The 13,335-nt window shown below is 58.6% G+C and overlaps 1 protein-coding gene across 1 annotated transcript in view; it reads right to left on the bottom strand.

The window, feature by feature from the left end:
- Positions 1–162: 162 nt before the first annotated feature.
- The window catches only part of DNAH1 (dynein axonemal heavy chain 1), a 68,431-nt gene continuing 55,258 nt past the window's right edge, over positions 163–13,335 (bottom strand). The window contains exons 54-77 of the mRNA XM_047095847.1: positions 12,572–12,757; positions 11,964–12,155; positions 10,381–10,548; positions 10,097–10,288; positions 9,840–9,971; positions 9,204–9,329; positions 8,450–8,569; positions 8,181–8,330; positions 7,893–8,053; positions 6,855–7,080; positions 6,524–6,719; positions 6,041–6,192; positions 5,175–5,371; positions 4,783–4,927; positions 4,368–4,526; positions 4,156–4,287; positions 3,602–3,772; positions 3,338–3,517; positions 3,085–3,261; positions 2,328–2,498; positions 2,035–2,165; positions 1,328–1,679; positions 802–1,036; positions 163–284 (exon numbers count right to left, since the gene is read on the bottom strand). Coding sequence (XP_046951803.1) covers positions 163–284; positions 802–1,036; positions 1,328–1,679; positions 2,035–2,165; positions 2,328–2,498; positions 3,085–3,261; positions 3,338–3,517; positions 3,602–3,772; positions 4,156–4,287; positions 4,368–4,526; positions 4,783–4,927; positions 5,175–5,371; positions 6,041–6,192; positions 6,524–6,719; positions 6,855–7,080; positions 7,893–8,053; positions 8,181–8,330; positions 8,450–8,569; positions 9,204–9,329; positions 9,840–9,971; positions 10,097–10,288; positions 10,381–10,548; positions 11,964–12,155; positions 12,572–12,757 — 4,173 coding nt within the window. The remainder of the gene's footprint in view (positions 285–801; positions 1,037–1,327; positions 1,680–2,034; positions 2,166–2,327; positions 2,499–3,084; positions 3,262–3,337; positions 3,518–3,601; positions 3,773–4,155; positions 4,288–4,367; positions 4,527–4,782; positions 4,928–5,174; positions 5,372–6,040; positions 6,193–6,523; positions 6,720–6,854; positions 7,081–7,892; positions 8,054–8,180; positions 8,331–8,449; positions 8,570–9,203; positions 9,330–9,839; positions 9,972–10,096; positions 10,289–10,380; positions 10,549–11,963; positions 12,156–12,571; positions 12,758–13,335) is intronic.

The following is a 13,335-nucleotide window of genomic DNA, read 5'->3' as shown; positions in this document are numbered from 1 at the left end:
TTCCCACTGCTAAGCACATTCACTCTTGAGGCCGCCTCAGCCCCTGACCCTCACCGTTTCCCTGGCAGTCAGTCCTGCGGAGGGGCACTGATCTAAGCAGCTAAGGCTCAGGTGGACTGCTTAGAAAACAACTTTAATGGCTCAAACTCTTTTGTCTTGAGTCTAGTAGTCCAGGGCACAGATGAGGGCCACCCCACGCTTTATCCAGTGTCGCTGGGGCTGGTCGGAGGGGATCTCCACAGCAATGATGTAGTTGGTGGAATGGCCTGTGGTTGATAGTGTTCCTAGAGCAGGCAAGAAGTGGGGAGGGTTAAGTTGTCTGCCACAAGAGCAGAAACGGAAAAGGCAATGGACTCAGCAGACTGAGCTGGGGACAAGCAGGGGTCCTGACCCAAGAGAAAAATCTGCCTGGTGAATGGGTCTGGCTAAGGCTTAGGTCTGCCCAGGGTTATTGTGCCAAGTGAGGACAGCAGTGGGAGAGTTGATGGCACTGCTCTTTCCTTCTTGGACCCAGCCCTGGCTCCGCCTCTCCCCCAAGCCTTAGTTACTCCCCTAAAACTTCATTGGCAGGCTGGGGCTCCCAGGACCCCGGTGGGTCTGCTGAGGGAGGCAAGAGGATGGTGTGCTCAGGGGCCACTTCCCACAGACTGAGCCCAAGCCCTGGGTATCCCTCTGCCTGCTGGTGGTCCAGCTCTGTCCCGGCCCGGTCACTGTCAGGAGTGCTGACTGGCCTCTGTGGCCCAAATCTGGGCCCCCACCTGTGGCGTATGCTTCCCCCCCTCCCCCGCCCCGGGCCCGTACCGGCTCGGGTCAGTGTCTTGTAGATGGGGCACAGGTAGAAGTCCTGGTCCTGGATCTTGCGGTTGGGTGTAGGCAGGAGCCAGATGACAGCCATTTCTGTGTATAGCTCCTTGGGCCGAGATTCGGCCAGCTGGAAGGCCTCAGGGTCCCAGCGGGCCCCTTCCAGGAACAGTCCATGGATGTAGCACCCCTCTTTGGGCCTTTTCTTGAGCTCCGACACCGACTGGCGCATTACCTGTGGTGGGCACACAGGCAGGCCCCCACATGCATGAACACTTGGAATCTGGGTTAGGATTTGGGTCAGGAGGCACGAACTCCCTCCTGAGAGCCTTGCCTGCCCACCCATCACCCACCACTTTAGCTGGTGTCCTACTCCTAGGAATTTTCGTGGGGCTCATGGCCTCTTCTGGCTTGGCTGCCCCTGCTCCCCAAACCCTACTTGGGGCTCCCGACTGGCAGCCAGCTGTGGCCTTGGCACCCTTCCTGCCTGGGCCATACCCTGGCCTGACCCTGGCTGTGTGCAAACCTTGAAGTCAAACGAGATGGTGTCGATGGAGATAACAGACTTGCGGGCAAAGTTCTGCAGTGTTCCTGTCAGGAAGGCCTGGGGGAAGAAGAAGCCACTGATCCAGAAGACGGCTGGGATGCCCCCTTGGATCCAGGTCTGCAGGAAGTCCAAGCGTTGCATCAGGTCCATGACCCATGAGGACAGTGGCTTGAGCGAGGGGTAGGCCTTAGCTTTCCAGAGCTCAGGCACAGTGTTGTTGTACAGGCTGGTAGCCATCAGCTCCAGCTGTGAGGACATCACCACCAGCCCTTTGAGTGCCTTGAGCAGGTCTCGCAGCGTCTGTGTGATCACCTGCAGCAGCCGGTTATACCTATAAGACCAGTGGCAAGGAAGCAGACAGTGGTCTGGGGCCATGTGGCAGTATCTGAAATTTCCCCAGTTGTAAGCCATCGACTGAAAAACAATGGCAGAACATGGGGGCTAAGAGCATAGAGCTGGGTCGGGCAGCCTGGGTACCAATCTCAGCTCTGGTTCTTAGCAAATGTCTAATGCTTTTGGGCCTTGGTTTACTCATCTGTAAAGTGGGAACGATACAATGTGGCTGAGTTAGAGGGTTAGAGGGCTTCTAGCACTTGGCATGGCACCTGGCCCGTAGTAGCTGTGCTGTCATTTTTCTACAGCCCAGTGGCATCATAACCCAGGACTGGGGGTGGCAGGGGGATTACCGAATGACCTCCTGTACTAGCACTGTGTTCATTGACTCCTCATACAGCACCGGGTACTTGGCTATCACCAACTGCAAGTTGATGGGCTCAGGAGTCTGGAGCAGAATATTGTTGGCCACATCCTCCACTATCTGTGGGGGCAAAGGGACACAGGAAGTCAGGGCCAGCCCCTTAATTCTTGCAGGATTCTATATGCAAGGAGTCCCTTCCTTGCTGACAGGGGAGCAGTCAGGATAACGAGTGGGAGACTGGCCCTGCCCAACCCGTGGCTCCTTTCCCCTGCTGCCACCTACCTCCTCCCGGCCCTGGCCACCCATGGAGGACGATTTGGGCTGCAGCTGGATGATGGCACTGAGCAGGGCATAGGTCTCATTCTGGGCAAAGGTGATGTTGGCATTGTCATGCAGGCCAAAGATCTCAGGCATGTCATTGAGAGGGAGGCCCTTGATGTAGGAGACATAACCCTGGAGGGTGGGAGAGCCGCCGCTGCAGCCGGTGGAGGGCGCTCCAGTGGATCACAGCTCCCACCTGTCTCCCCTTGTTGTAATCCTTACGCATTTCCCTCTCCTTAGAGCCCCGTGGCTTCTGAGGCACTGTGTGGGTGGCCTTTGCTTCCCTCCCAGCCCTCTTCTTGCAGCCGTCTGCTCCCTGCTCCTTCATTCGGCTGCTCAAATCAGTCCTGCCTCCCTCCTTATATGATGACCTGTACTCTGAACACCCAGCCCAGCCCAGGCCGGCTCCTCACACCTCTTAGCTGAAGCACCATTTCCTCTGGGAGCCCTCCCTGCCTGCAGAACCTGGGCCAGCCTATGACCTTGGAGAAGCTGCCCCTGCCTCCACTGGGTAATTACACTCAGGCAGTGGCTGAGAGGCCAGAGTTCACCTCTCCCCACACAGCCCAAGCTCCAGGGGGCAGGGACTGGGTCCACCCCCCTCCCCGTGCTGTCTTTGTGGGGTGGAGTAATCCATGAAAAGGAGCTTGCTGCCCAGGTGTTCATGGCACCCCAGAAGCCCAGCCTGGCAAGCTGCCGGCCCTTGGGGTATGCTCACGTTGAGGTCGTAGGTAGGCTGGATCTGGTGGTAGATGCCCGAGGCGCTGTAGCTGTGCTCGTGGAAGAGCACAGACGGGCTGTAGTAGTCTTCCAGGATGTTCATGACGCAGCGACGGTCCCAGTCGTCGGTGACGCGGCCTCCGTAGTTGATCTCCCCGGCCGTGTACTTGAGGACCTACAGGGTGGGTGGGTGAGGGCCCCCACAAGCACCCAGCGCCACCCTCCCTGGCCCCAGCCTGTCCTCGGCCCACCTTGTATGGGATGTCATCATACTCGTCCAGGAACATCTTGAGTTGGCTGATACAGATGCGCAGGTCCCCATCTGTGAACTCATAGGGGATGTTGAAGCCCAGGGGCCCAAACTTGCGGCGCTCCAGCGCATTCCCATGGAACAGGCACAGGGACAGCAGCAGGGACTTGAACTCCATCACCTGCGAGAGGCAGTGGGGGCAGGGGAGTGAGGGGCGGGCTGGGTCTGGAGCACGTGGGGTGGGCACGCACCCAGTGCCCTTCACCTTGCGGCAGGAGTTGAGGAAGTCATCGCTGAGGCTGCTGTAGGACTTGAGCAGGTTGGCCTTGACACCGCGTGGTGGCTCAATGGTCATCTTGGAGCCGTTTTGCAGGATGGACACTGGGAACTTGTTGCTGGGCAGGCTGGTGAGCCACAGGCGGAAGTCCCGGTGCACCTGGTGGCCATGCTCCATGTGAGCACTGAGACTGCCCCACACCAGGTTCCCTCCCACCAGGAACCTGGGACACCTGTAGTCTGACCCGGCTGCTCAGACCACTGATTAAGAATATGGGCTTTGGCAAGTCCCAGGATCATCAGTCGTGGGTGAACTTGGGCATGTCACTTCACCAGTGGTAACGGTAATTAGGGGAGCCACTTAGAAGATGAATCTAGCTGAGGCCTGTTTCATATGTCACTTCCTGAGTGCTCACTGTGTGCCCAGCTGGGCTGAGTGCTCTGTGGGACAATCTCATTAAGCCTCGTCAGTCCTGGATGGATGTGTTAGTAGTCCCTTCAGCAAAGGAGGTCTTTGGACCTGTGGCAGGCAGGGCAGTGCACCTTATCAGGATTAATGTGCTCAATGAGGCGCTCCAGGGCTGGCATCCAGCTGGGTGCCAGGTGGCAGTTCTGGAAGAAGACCCACTTGCCCCTCTCTATGGAGCTGCGCATCATGGCTTCTGCCCGAGGGCCCTGTGGGGCAGAAGTGCTGAGCGGTGAGGTGCCAACTGGCCCAACCCCCAGGGCCCCACCCCTGCCCACCCTGTCCTTACCTGGCCCTGGCCCAGAGAAATGGCAGAGAGCTTCTTGGAGAACTTCATCTCTTCAGCAAACTTGTAGAGGTCAGCAGCGGGGTCAGTGCCAGGCGACAGCACAAAGATGAGGGGTGTGGTGGAGCTGGAGTCCTTGAACACCACTGACAGGTTAGCTGTCTGCAAGTCAGGGAGAGACGCTGAGTCACCTGGGGCTGAGGAAGGGCAGGGACCAGGGCAAGGCAGGGGGTCCTGGGGCTTCTAGAGAGCTCTCAGAGAAGCTTCCTGGTGGGGCCTGGAGCCTCCCAGAGTCTTTGGAGGGCATGACTATGAGTTCCACCCTGACCATGGCTGCAAAATGGTCTGTGAAGGTGTAGCCAGTCCCCTGGGACCCATAGGTGGGGATAGGTCCAGGGCACTGGCTGGTGGCACTTGCCTGGGGCTCAATGAAGCGTGGTTCCAGGTTGGTGGCCACGAAATCCTGCATGGCATTGGTAACCTTGTCCCCACGCAGGCAGCGGAGAACCAGCAGCTTCTGGAACTGGTCCAGGTACTCATCCCAGATGCCAGGCAAGGGCTCCCTGCAACAGCGCCCATGTCTCCCTGAGAGCTGACCTGTGAGGGGGCACTGGCCCCAGGGACTCTGCCGGCTGGATGGCCAGGGAGAGTGGAGTGCCTGGAGGGTACATGGCTGGGAGCACAGAAAAGATGTGGCCACAGCTGCAGGGCAGCCCTGGGTGGTTCCTCAGAGAAAGCTCCTTGCAGGTCTGTTCCTGGGGTCTCACCCCTCCTTGTGCCCACCCTGCCAGGCCCTGGGGCGCAGCTCACCGGTGAGGCTCGGGGCTGTCAAAGATGGCCTGGAATTCTGAGAGGTGCTCTGTGAAGTCATGGGCGAAGTCTGAGAAGGCTGGCAGGTTTGAGAGTGCCAGGATATCTCGCCAGGCCCGGTCTGACAGCCAGTCAGGTGCTGGGTTTTCAGTCATGACCTGGATAGAACCTCCAGACAGGAGGTAGCGCCACTCACTCTGGCAGGGGACAGGGGGAGACTAGTGCCCGGGCCTTGTGACCAGCCTCTGGCACCCCACCCAGCAATGCCTCCCCTGCCACCCCTCAGCCAGAGAAATGGGGTTCTCCCTGGGGGAGGCAGTCGGACAGGTCTGGATTAATGTCCTCACTCCACATTTTCCTGTCTGGGTGTCCTTAGGCAAAAGATGTGACCTCTGAGCTTCAGTTTCCTCACTTTGGGAAGTAGGAAGAATTAGAATTCTAGCTGCTCCACAAAGGGTTTGTGGGGGTTTGAGAGTGTACCCGTTAGCCTGGCACCTGGCACACAGTGAGGGCTCAAGCTGGAGTGGCTGTAACACTCACACTCTTGGATGTGATTTCCGACACGCTGTGGGGCTCATGAGAGCGTGAGTGGGGAGGCTCGGGACGGTCCCTGCTCGCCAGCACACCCATGGCTCTGAGAAGGCTGTGCTCACAGAGCAGCTTGAGCCACAATGAACCTAAGGTCTCCTGGCTGTTGGGAGCAAGGAGCTGTTTCCTGAGGTCTCTGCCCCCTTGCTCTTGCTGTGCCCTGAGGCCCAGCCTTCCCTTTCCTTTCACCCTGTTCTCCCAGGCCCTGCCACAGGCTCCCTCCTCAGGCCATCTGTCCCGAGTCACTGGCCCACCCAGTTCCCTCTCTGCTCATGTACCTGATCTATCTTGGCCTCATTCATCATGATGCGGACACACAGCAGGAAGGCAAACATCAGCTTGTGCTTCTCAAAGAGGCTACGGCAGACGTTGCTGTAGAGGTTGTAGGTCAGGTGGCGGTTGATGTTGGCAATGCGCTTCTTCAGGTTGTCTGCAGGGCAAGGAGGGGATGGCAAGTGCATGGGGGGAGGTGAGGGAAGCAAGATCCCCGGGGTTCAGCCTAGCCCAGCCAGTCTGCCCTGCAGCCAGAGGGATGGTGTGGGCATCCCCTTGGGGCCTGTGGAATTCCTCGTAGAGGGGCTCTGAGGAGGGTCGGGAGGGGTGTGCATGTTGTTATGTTTGATATGAGAGTATGTGCAAGTGAACGTGGACATGATTTTACATGTATGTGCCCACTGTGGAGATGTGGCCACGTGTATCACATCTGTTTCAGGGTGGGAGCCTCGCATTTGTGTCACCGTGTGCACATATGCCAGGACTACCTGCCCTCTCTGAGTTGGCGATGCCCGAGAGGAAGATGTTGAGAAACCACTCCAGGGAGTACTGGTACATGGGGTCCACGTTGGCCAGGTCAGACACACAGAAGAAAAGGATCTGGGTGCGGACGGCCACGGGTATGTACTCCATTCGCGTGAGGTCAATGTCCTTCTCTGTCTGCTCTGCGATCCTGACTTTGGCCTGGAGGTACAGCAGGGGAGTGGTGGTCAGGCCCAGCTAGACTGGCAAAGAGCGGCAGGCAGAGGTGGGTGGGGACAGGGGTCGGGCCTAGGGCTAGAGGCAGGAGTCGGTAGGCCGGGGCAGGCAGTTGCTGACCTGAATCTCAGCAGCCTTCATCTTGGAAGCCTCCAGAACTTTGATGAGCTCCATGTCATCCACAGGGTTGCCTTCAGAGGAGCTGAGCCTGTATAGGATCTGGTCTTCAATGTCCTTCAGCTCCTGGCGCATCTTGGCATTACTGACAATCAGCTGGTTTTTAGCTTCCTCCAGGTCCGGCCTCTCCTCAGCCACTACTTGGCCCAGAAGCTGGTCCTCTAGACCACTGCCAGGGGCAGGGGACACCATGTCAGCAACACCTGGTAGACCCCAGAGGGCCAGCCTTGAGCCTGCTCACCTATCTACCTGTGGCCCCAGGGCTCCAAGAGCCCAGCATCCCTGCCAGTGTCAGCCCGGGAGGCCTATCCTCTGTCTCAGGCTGCAGGGCTAATGCAGAGCCTGTCTGCAAAGTGACCAGTTCTCAGTGAGATCTGGGTGGCAACCTGGAATCCCAGCAGGGGTCTTCGAAAAACTTCCTGGGCAGGAGGGGGCTGGATGACTGGTAGGGATCTGCCTTACGGGCGTTTTCACAACCATGTCTGTGGAGAGGTTCGTAGTAACCACTGACATGGAGGCCTGAGCATGGTGCAGGCCTGCGGGCTCTGTGTAGGTGGCCAGCAAAAACCGCAGTGCCTGGGCTCATGGCAGCAAAGCAGGAAGCAGGGCTTGGGTGCAGGGAGCCAGAGTGTGCCTGAGTCAGGACTCCAGGACAGCTCTGGGGGTGAGTGCACAAGGGGCTGGCAAGGGCTGAGCCACAGGGGAAGGGTACCTGGACAAGATGGGGCTAGCACTGACCAGGGAGGCTGAGGGGTCCTGACCAAGGATCAAGGGCTCTTAATCTTGGGGGTGGGGGTTCTTAGCTGGGAGTGGTAGCGATTAAGGGGAGCTGGTGGAGGTACCAGGAAGGCCTGGAATGCCAGAGTGCCTTGGAAAAAGCCAGTGGAGCCTCTGGGAGGGACCCATTGAGTCTCAGCCTGCGGGTGGGAGCGAGGCAGCCAGGCAGAGCTGATGCTCGGTGTCCGGGGTCTGGGGGCTTACCTGGGCGACAGAGTGAAGTTGATGAGAGTGAGTTTAGTGGAGATCTCAGGCGTGTAGTGTGGGTTGGGCAGCTTGGTGGTAATATACATCCTGAAGTCCTCATGGTAGGGGATCACCGTGTCCCCCAGCTTCAGCACTGTGTTCCCCTGCTGCTTGTATGTCTACATACAGTGGGTGGGATGGGCAAGCACCATGGCCAGGGTTTCACCAGTGAGGCAGGGAAGGGGATGCTCCCTCCCCTGTCCAGACCGACAGTCTGCCCCCACTCCCTTGCCGCTGCAGGCCCACCTGCTTGAGCAGCACAGGCTCCAGGGCCGGGTCCAGCTCCTCGCCCACGTTCTCCAGAAGGCAGGGCTTGCCGAAGCGGATGGCATTCTCCATGCTGCGCAGGAAGTCTCGGTCACTCAGCTTGAATACATCCAGTCCACTGTCCTTCTCCTGTAGGCACAGGGGGCTAGTGGGGGCTGTGGGGGCTGAGAGCCAGGCTGACCCCCGCTATTGACCCTGCACTTGCTAAGCCCGGCTGTGTGGGGCAGCGGCACCATGCATGGGCTCACCATGTTCTTGATCCATTTGTTGGCCTGGCTCTGAGGGTCAATGAAGTGAGTCCAGCGCTGGGAATACTGGTTGATGACCCCATTCTCCACTGACAGTGTGTCGTTGGGGAGGCCAGCGATCTGTGGGGCACCAGGGGCCAGACTGGGTCAGGGCTCTCACATAAGCAAGGTCAGCTGGGGCATCAGCTACTCCCAGCTTTGTGCTTGGTGATCTCTTCCTTCTTATTATGTCCCCTTCGAGGTGGGGACAGGAGATAGTGTGCACAGCCATCAGCCCACAGGACCCCATACTCTCTCCTGCTTCTAGGCTGGCTCCCAACACCCTCCTTTCTCTGGGCCTCTCTGCCTTCATGCCTACGGAGTGCTCACTCAGTCAGACCATCTCCCCAGAGCCCACATGCCATCGATGTCCTGGCCTATGCTCACCCTTGGCCTCTGCCCATAGCCTCCTGGTTTTCTCCCTGGGCCAACTTTACCTGTCCTTCTAGCTCAGATCTGCAGACTTCCTTAACCTCACTCTGGATGCTGCTCCCCTACCCCAGCCCACTCTTACAAGCACCCCTTGAATTCTCTGCCCACAGTTAGCTAGATCTGTGCCACACTGCGTTCAGCTCTCTCCTCTCCTACACACACCCTTTCGCTGAGCCCAGGCAGGTTCAGGGGAGGCATCTCTGAGCAGTCCCAGGAAAGAGGGTGGGAGGGAAGCAGGAGGCCCCTGGCCCAGCCCAGTCACGCCAGCCCCCTGGGTGGGTACCTGCCATGAGCGGATCTTCACGGGGTTTCCCAGTGTCCCGATTAGCGTGGGCTCAGAAGTGTGTGGGACCTTGTGTCTTGTGAGCTGCTTGACCCAGTTGTCGTAGAGCACTGTGCGATACTGGCCCTGGGGAGATGCCAGACTCAGGACCATCCCACCATGACCCGTGTGATGCCCTCCCACCTCCCTTTGCACACACACCCCCCCCCACCAGTGCTCAGCCATTGTACACAGAGGCAGAGCTCAGATGTGAAGTGAGACACCCGCACTTGGGTCCCACTCTGGGTGACTTCCTTGGCCCCTTTTCTGTGAAATAGGGCAATGACAAGAACGCCCACCTGTCAGGGAGACTGTGAGGGTTGAAAAAGATGCACCCAGCAAGCATGGAAGTGCGAGCTCCTATCTCCCACTAGAAAACCAGCCCTGCCAGGGAGGGGTTCTGGCTGTTTCATGCACTGCCTTATCCCCTGTTCCTGGAACAGCACCTGGCTCAGACGGGGCACCTGAGGAGTGCTCGTTGAATGAGTAAGTGCAGAAGGAGTGGCCCTCCAGGCTGCCCCTTGTGGAGTGAAGCCTCAAGGTGGGGCCTGTTTGGGGAGGTGAGGCTGCCCCAGGCAGGGTCAGAAGGTTCCTTACTGTGAAGGGGCCCAGGTAGGCCACGAAGCCAGCAGCCAGCAGCACGTCACCAGAGATGTTATCAAGCGTATGCTCCAGGTTCTCCACTGTCTCCTGCCAGCGTACCTTCTCGTCGGACAGCCCGTTGATGAGCTGCAGGGGCAGCCCCGTGGGGTGGGCTGTGGTTGGCTGGGCCGGGGGCTGGGGAGGGTGCGCAGGGCCTTCCCCCGACCCAGGCCCCCCCAGCCCAGAGGCCCTCCCTACGGGGATGTGCGCACCTTGTCTGCGCGGCCCAGCCGCTGCTCACACTGCTCGCACTTCAGCTCCAGTTCCTCCTTCTTGGTGATGCATTCCCGGTACTTGGTCTGCATCGTGGCGATGCCATCCTCCACCTCGCGCAGGCGTTGCTTGGCCTCCTCCAGGATCCTCTGTGTCACCTCCAGGTCGTCCTGGGCCTCCCGCAGGGCTTGCTGCCAGCAGAGGGTCCAGGGCTAACTTGTGGCAGGGGCTCTCCCCCTGGGGGCTCTTCCTCCTCTGCCCCCCAGCTGCACCCAGCCCTCACCCGCTTGGGCTCCACTGCCTTGGCCACAAAGTGGTACTTATGCATGGCGCGCACCCACTGGCAGATGGAGGTGCAGGCCTTGGACACCTTGGCGATGGCAGCTGGCTGGAACTCCTCGTTGTCAATGTAAGGCTGGATGGCTTTGATCACTGCCTCCCCAATGTTGTCCTAGGGGAGGGGAACTGTGGGCATCAGGGGGTGCTTTGCAGGGAGGAAGTGATGGTGGGCCCTGCTAAGGAACACCTTGCTCCTGCTCTGAGTCCCATGTCCCATGTAGGCTTCAGCACAAGTGTCTTCCTTTGGGAATAATCATGGCCCAGAAAGGCTGGTCGGAAGGGGAACTTCTGTGTTCCAGGATTTCAGATAATACAATCAGAGACTTTGTCCTCGAGAAACCACACAGGCTTGAGGTCTGATGATATGCAAGCCCCATTTAAAATTCATTTAGCGGGGCGCCTGGGTGGCGCAGTCGGTTGAGCGTCCGACTTCAGCCAGGTCACGATCTCGCGCTCCGTGAGTTCGAGCCCCGCGTCGGGCTCTGGGCTGATGGCTCGGAGCCTGGAGCCTGTTTCCGATTCTGTGTCTCCCTCTCTCTCTCTGCCCCTCCCCCATTCATGCTCTGTCTCTCTCTGTCCCAAAAATAAATAAACGTTGAAAAAAAAATTTAAAATTCATTTAGCAACAAGAGCTATTTCCTGACAGGTGTGGACATGAGTGAGTGACTCTGACGCCCAACCAGGGTCATGTTCAGGGTATTAATCCTCATCCTGAGAGCTCACCACACCCCCAACGTTCCTGTCCCACCGTGGAAGAGTCCAACCCTGTAGTTTAGGATGAGCCCAGGAATCTGCATGGTTCATGAGCTCCCAGGGTTCAGAGCCTGGGACCAGGCAGGGGAGCCTGAGCACTGGCTGTGAGTGCTCCTGATTTGGGTCTAATTAGGCCTGTGGGGACTCTGGTTTCTAGACTGATGGAAGAGGAGGAGGAAGGATGGGGAAGTCTATAGGGAGTCTAGCTGCCTATGGGCCATTGTCTCCACCCTCCCAGTGCAGCCTGGAGTGTCCGGGGCCTGATACTGACACATGGTGGTGGGGGGTGGCCCGTGCACACAGGCAGTTGTCCCCTATCCAACTGCTAGGCTGAAGAGGGTCCCCCAAGAGAGTAGTGGGCTCCAGGCTGATCTAACCATGAAGCCACCTCCTGAGAGAGAAAACGGGCATGGACACTAAGAGCCCCAGATAGACAGCAGACAGAGAAACCCAGAGACAGACAGGAGAAGCTGAGGCTCAGCTGAGGCTGAGGGAAAGGCGATGGTTGCACAGACAGTGAAGGTCTAGGCCAAGGCCATGGGGGTCTCAGGGAGGAAAAGGCACAAGAGGGGATCTCCAGGCTACAGAGCTTTGGAGTGACTATGGGTGACATCTTATGGGGACAGGAGCCTGCCTGTCGCCCCTGTGGCCACAAGGCTGTGTGTGTTACAAGCAGAGGGAGATAGGACAGAGAATCCTACACTGTGGGGGTGTTGGCTCCTCTCCTTGCTTCCCTGCCTTACGCACTGTCCAGGATGCACCTGGCATGCTCACCTTGTCAAACTTGAAGAGGCTATCAAGGAAGCGGCCAGGATCCTGCAGCAGCCCCTTGCCGGGCTCCCAGTAGTCGTCCACCTTGGAGCCAGGCTTCTCTCCAGGCACCTTCTTGGGCTTGATGCCCTTCATGATGCACACAGCCTCTATGACCAGCTTCACGCCTGGGGGTGGCCGCTGCATGGCCCGCACCTACAGGTCAGGCCAAGAGTGGGGGAGACCCATCAATGCCTGGATTCCCCCAGGGCAGGGACAGCTGTCAGATAAGGTGGACCTCACCTACCCAGTTCCTACCACCGTTGACAAAATGTGCTCTGAGATGTTCCCTGAGGTCTGCCTCGGCCTGTGGCTCCTGCTGCTCCCCCATATACCCAGGCTTGACCATGAGGCTAGAGGCTGATTTCTTAGGACCGAAAGCCCTCCCCATGTGCTGGCTCAGGGCCTAGGGGCTGGTACAAGGAGGTAAGGGCAGGCAGCTGGGTTTGAGCCCTATTTCTGCTCACACCTCCCAGCACATGACCCCCAAGGGGTGTGGAGAGAGGGGGCCTGGAGGCCAGGGGTGCTAGGCTGGACACCAGGGGGGATTCCAGGGCTGCCTGGCCACCCACCTCAGTCACATCATTCTTGTTGAGGTTGCGCAGGCTGGCCAGGGCCGCATCCAGGGCAGGCAGGGCCTCATCCAGGTCCTTCTGGGCGTCATCAGCTATAGCTTGTGCCTTCCTGGCCTTCTCATTGGCCTTGATCTCCTCTGCTTGCACTGAATTTCGGGTCTCCTGGGCAATGGCTGTGTCCACCTGGAGACCAAAGGCAGGGAGGACCCAGCTGGTGGCATGCCAGGGACACGTGTCCCCACCCCTTTCTCCTTCCTACACACCTCAGTTTCCCTAGGCAGAGGGAAATGAGGGCTGGGATACCCCATTCTCCAAGGGCCCTCTTGGCTGTGACAGGCCATGGAGCTCTGGGAATGTAAGAAGCCCATTCCGAGTATTCACAGTGGGCCTGGATTGGGGCTCTGGGCTTTATGTGCTTGAGCACAACTGCCCACCAGGGAAGGACTCCCTAAGTCCTTAGGGTACCGCCATGCAAGACAGAGAAAGGTGCTCCCCCTACCCCCATCATGTTCTTTCCATCTGCTGGCAAACATTTTCAAAACACTGACATTGCAGAGCAGAATGTGACTGCTTCTACCAGAAAGCTGTCATAACGAACATACGAATCTGAGATGTCGGCTGGGAGGACACGGCCCTCGAATTTGGGGATCTCACGAAGACTCAGAGGGAGACTCGGGCAGAGTCCGCACAGCTGCCTGTGGTGGCCTGCCACTCAGTCTGTGTCATGACTACCACGGCTTGGGCTGCCTCTCTTGCTTTCA

This window comes from Lynx rufus, unplaced genomic scaffold (genome assembly GCF_022079265.1).
Source record: "Lynx rufus isolate CCGP_SWC_20201006 ecotype Redwood Valley unplaced genomic scaffold, mLynRuf1.p SCAF_4, whole genome shotgun sequence".
NCBI lineage: Eukaryota > Metazoa > Chordata > Mammalia > Carnivora > Felidae > Lynx > Lynx rufus.
The sequence above is the reverse complement of the archived record's forward strand: the minus strand, read 5'-3'. Positions and strand labels throughout refer to the sequence as shown.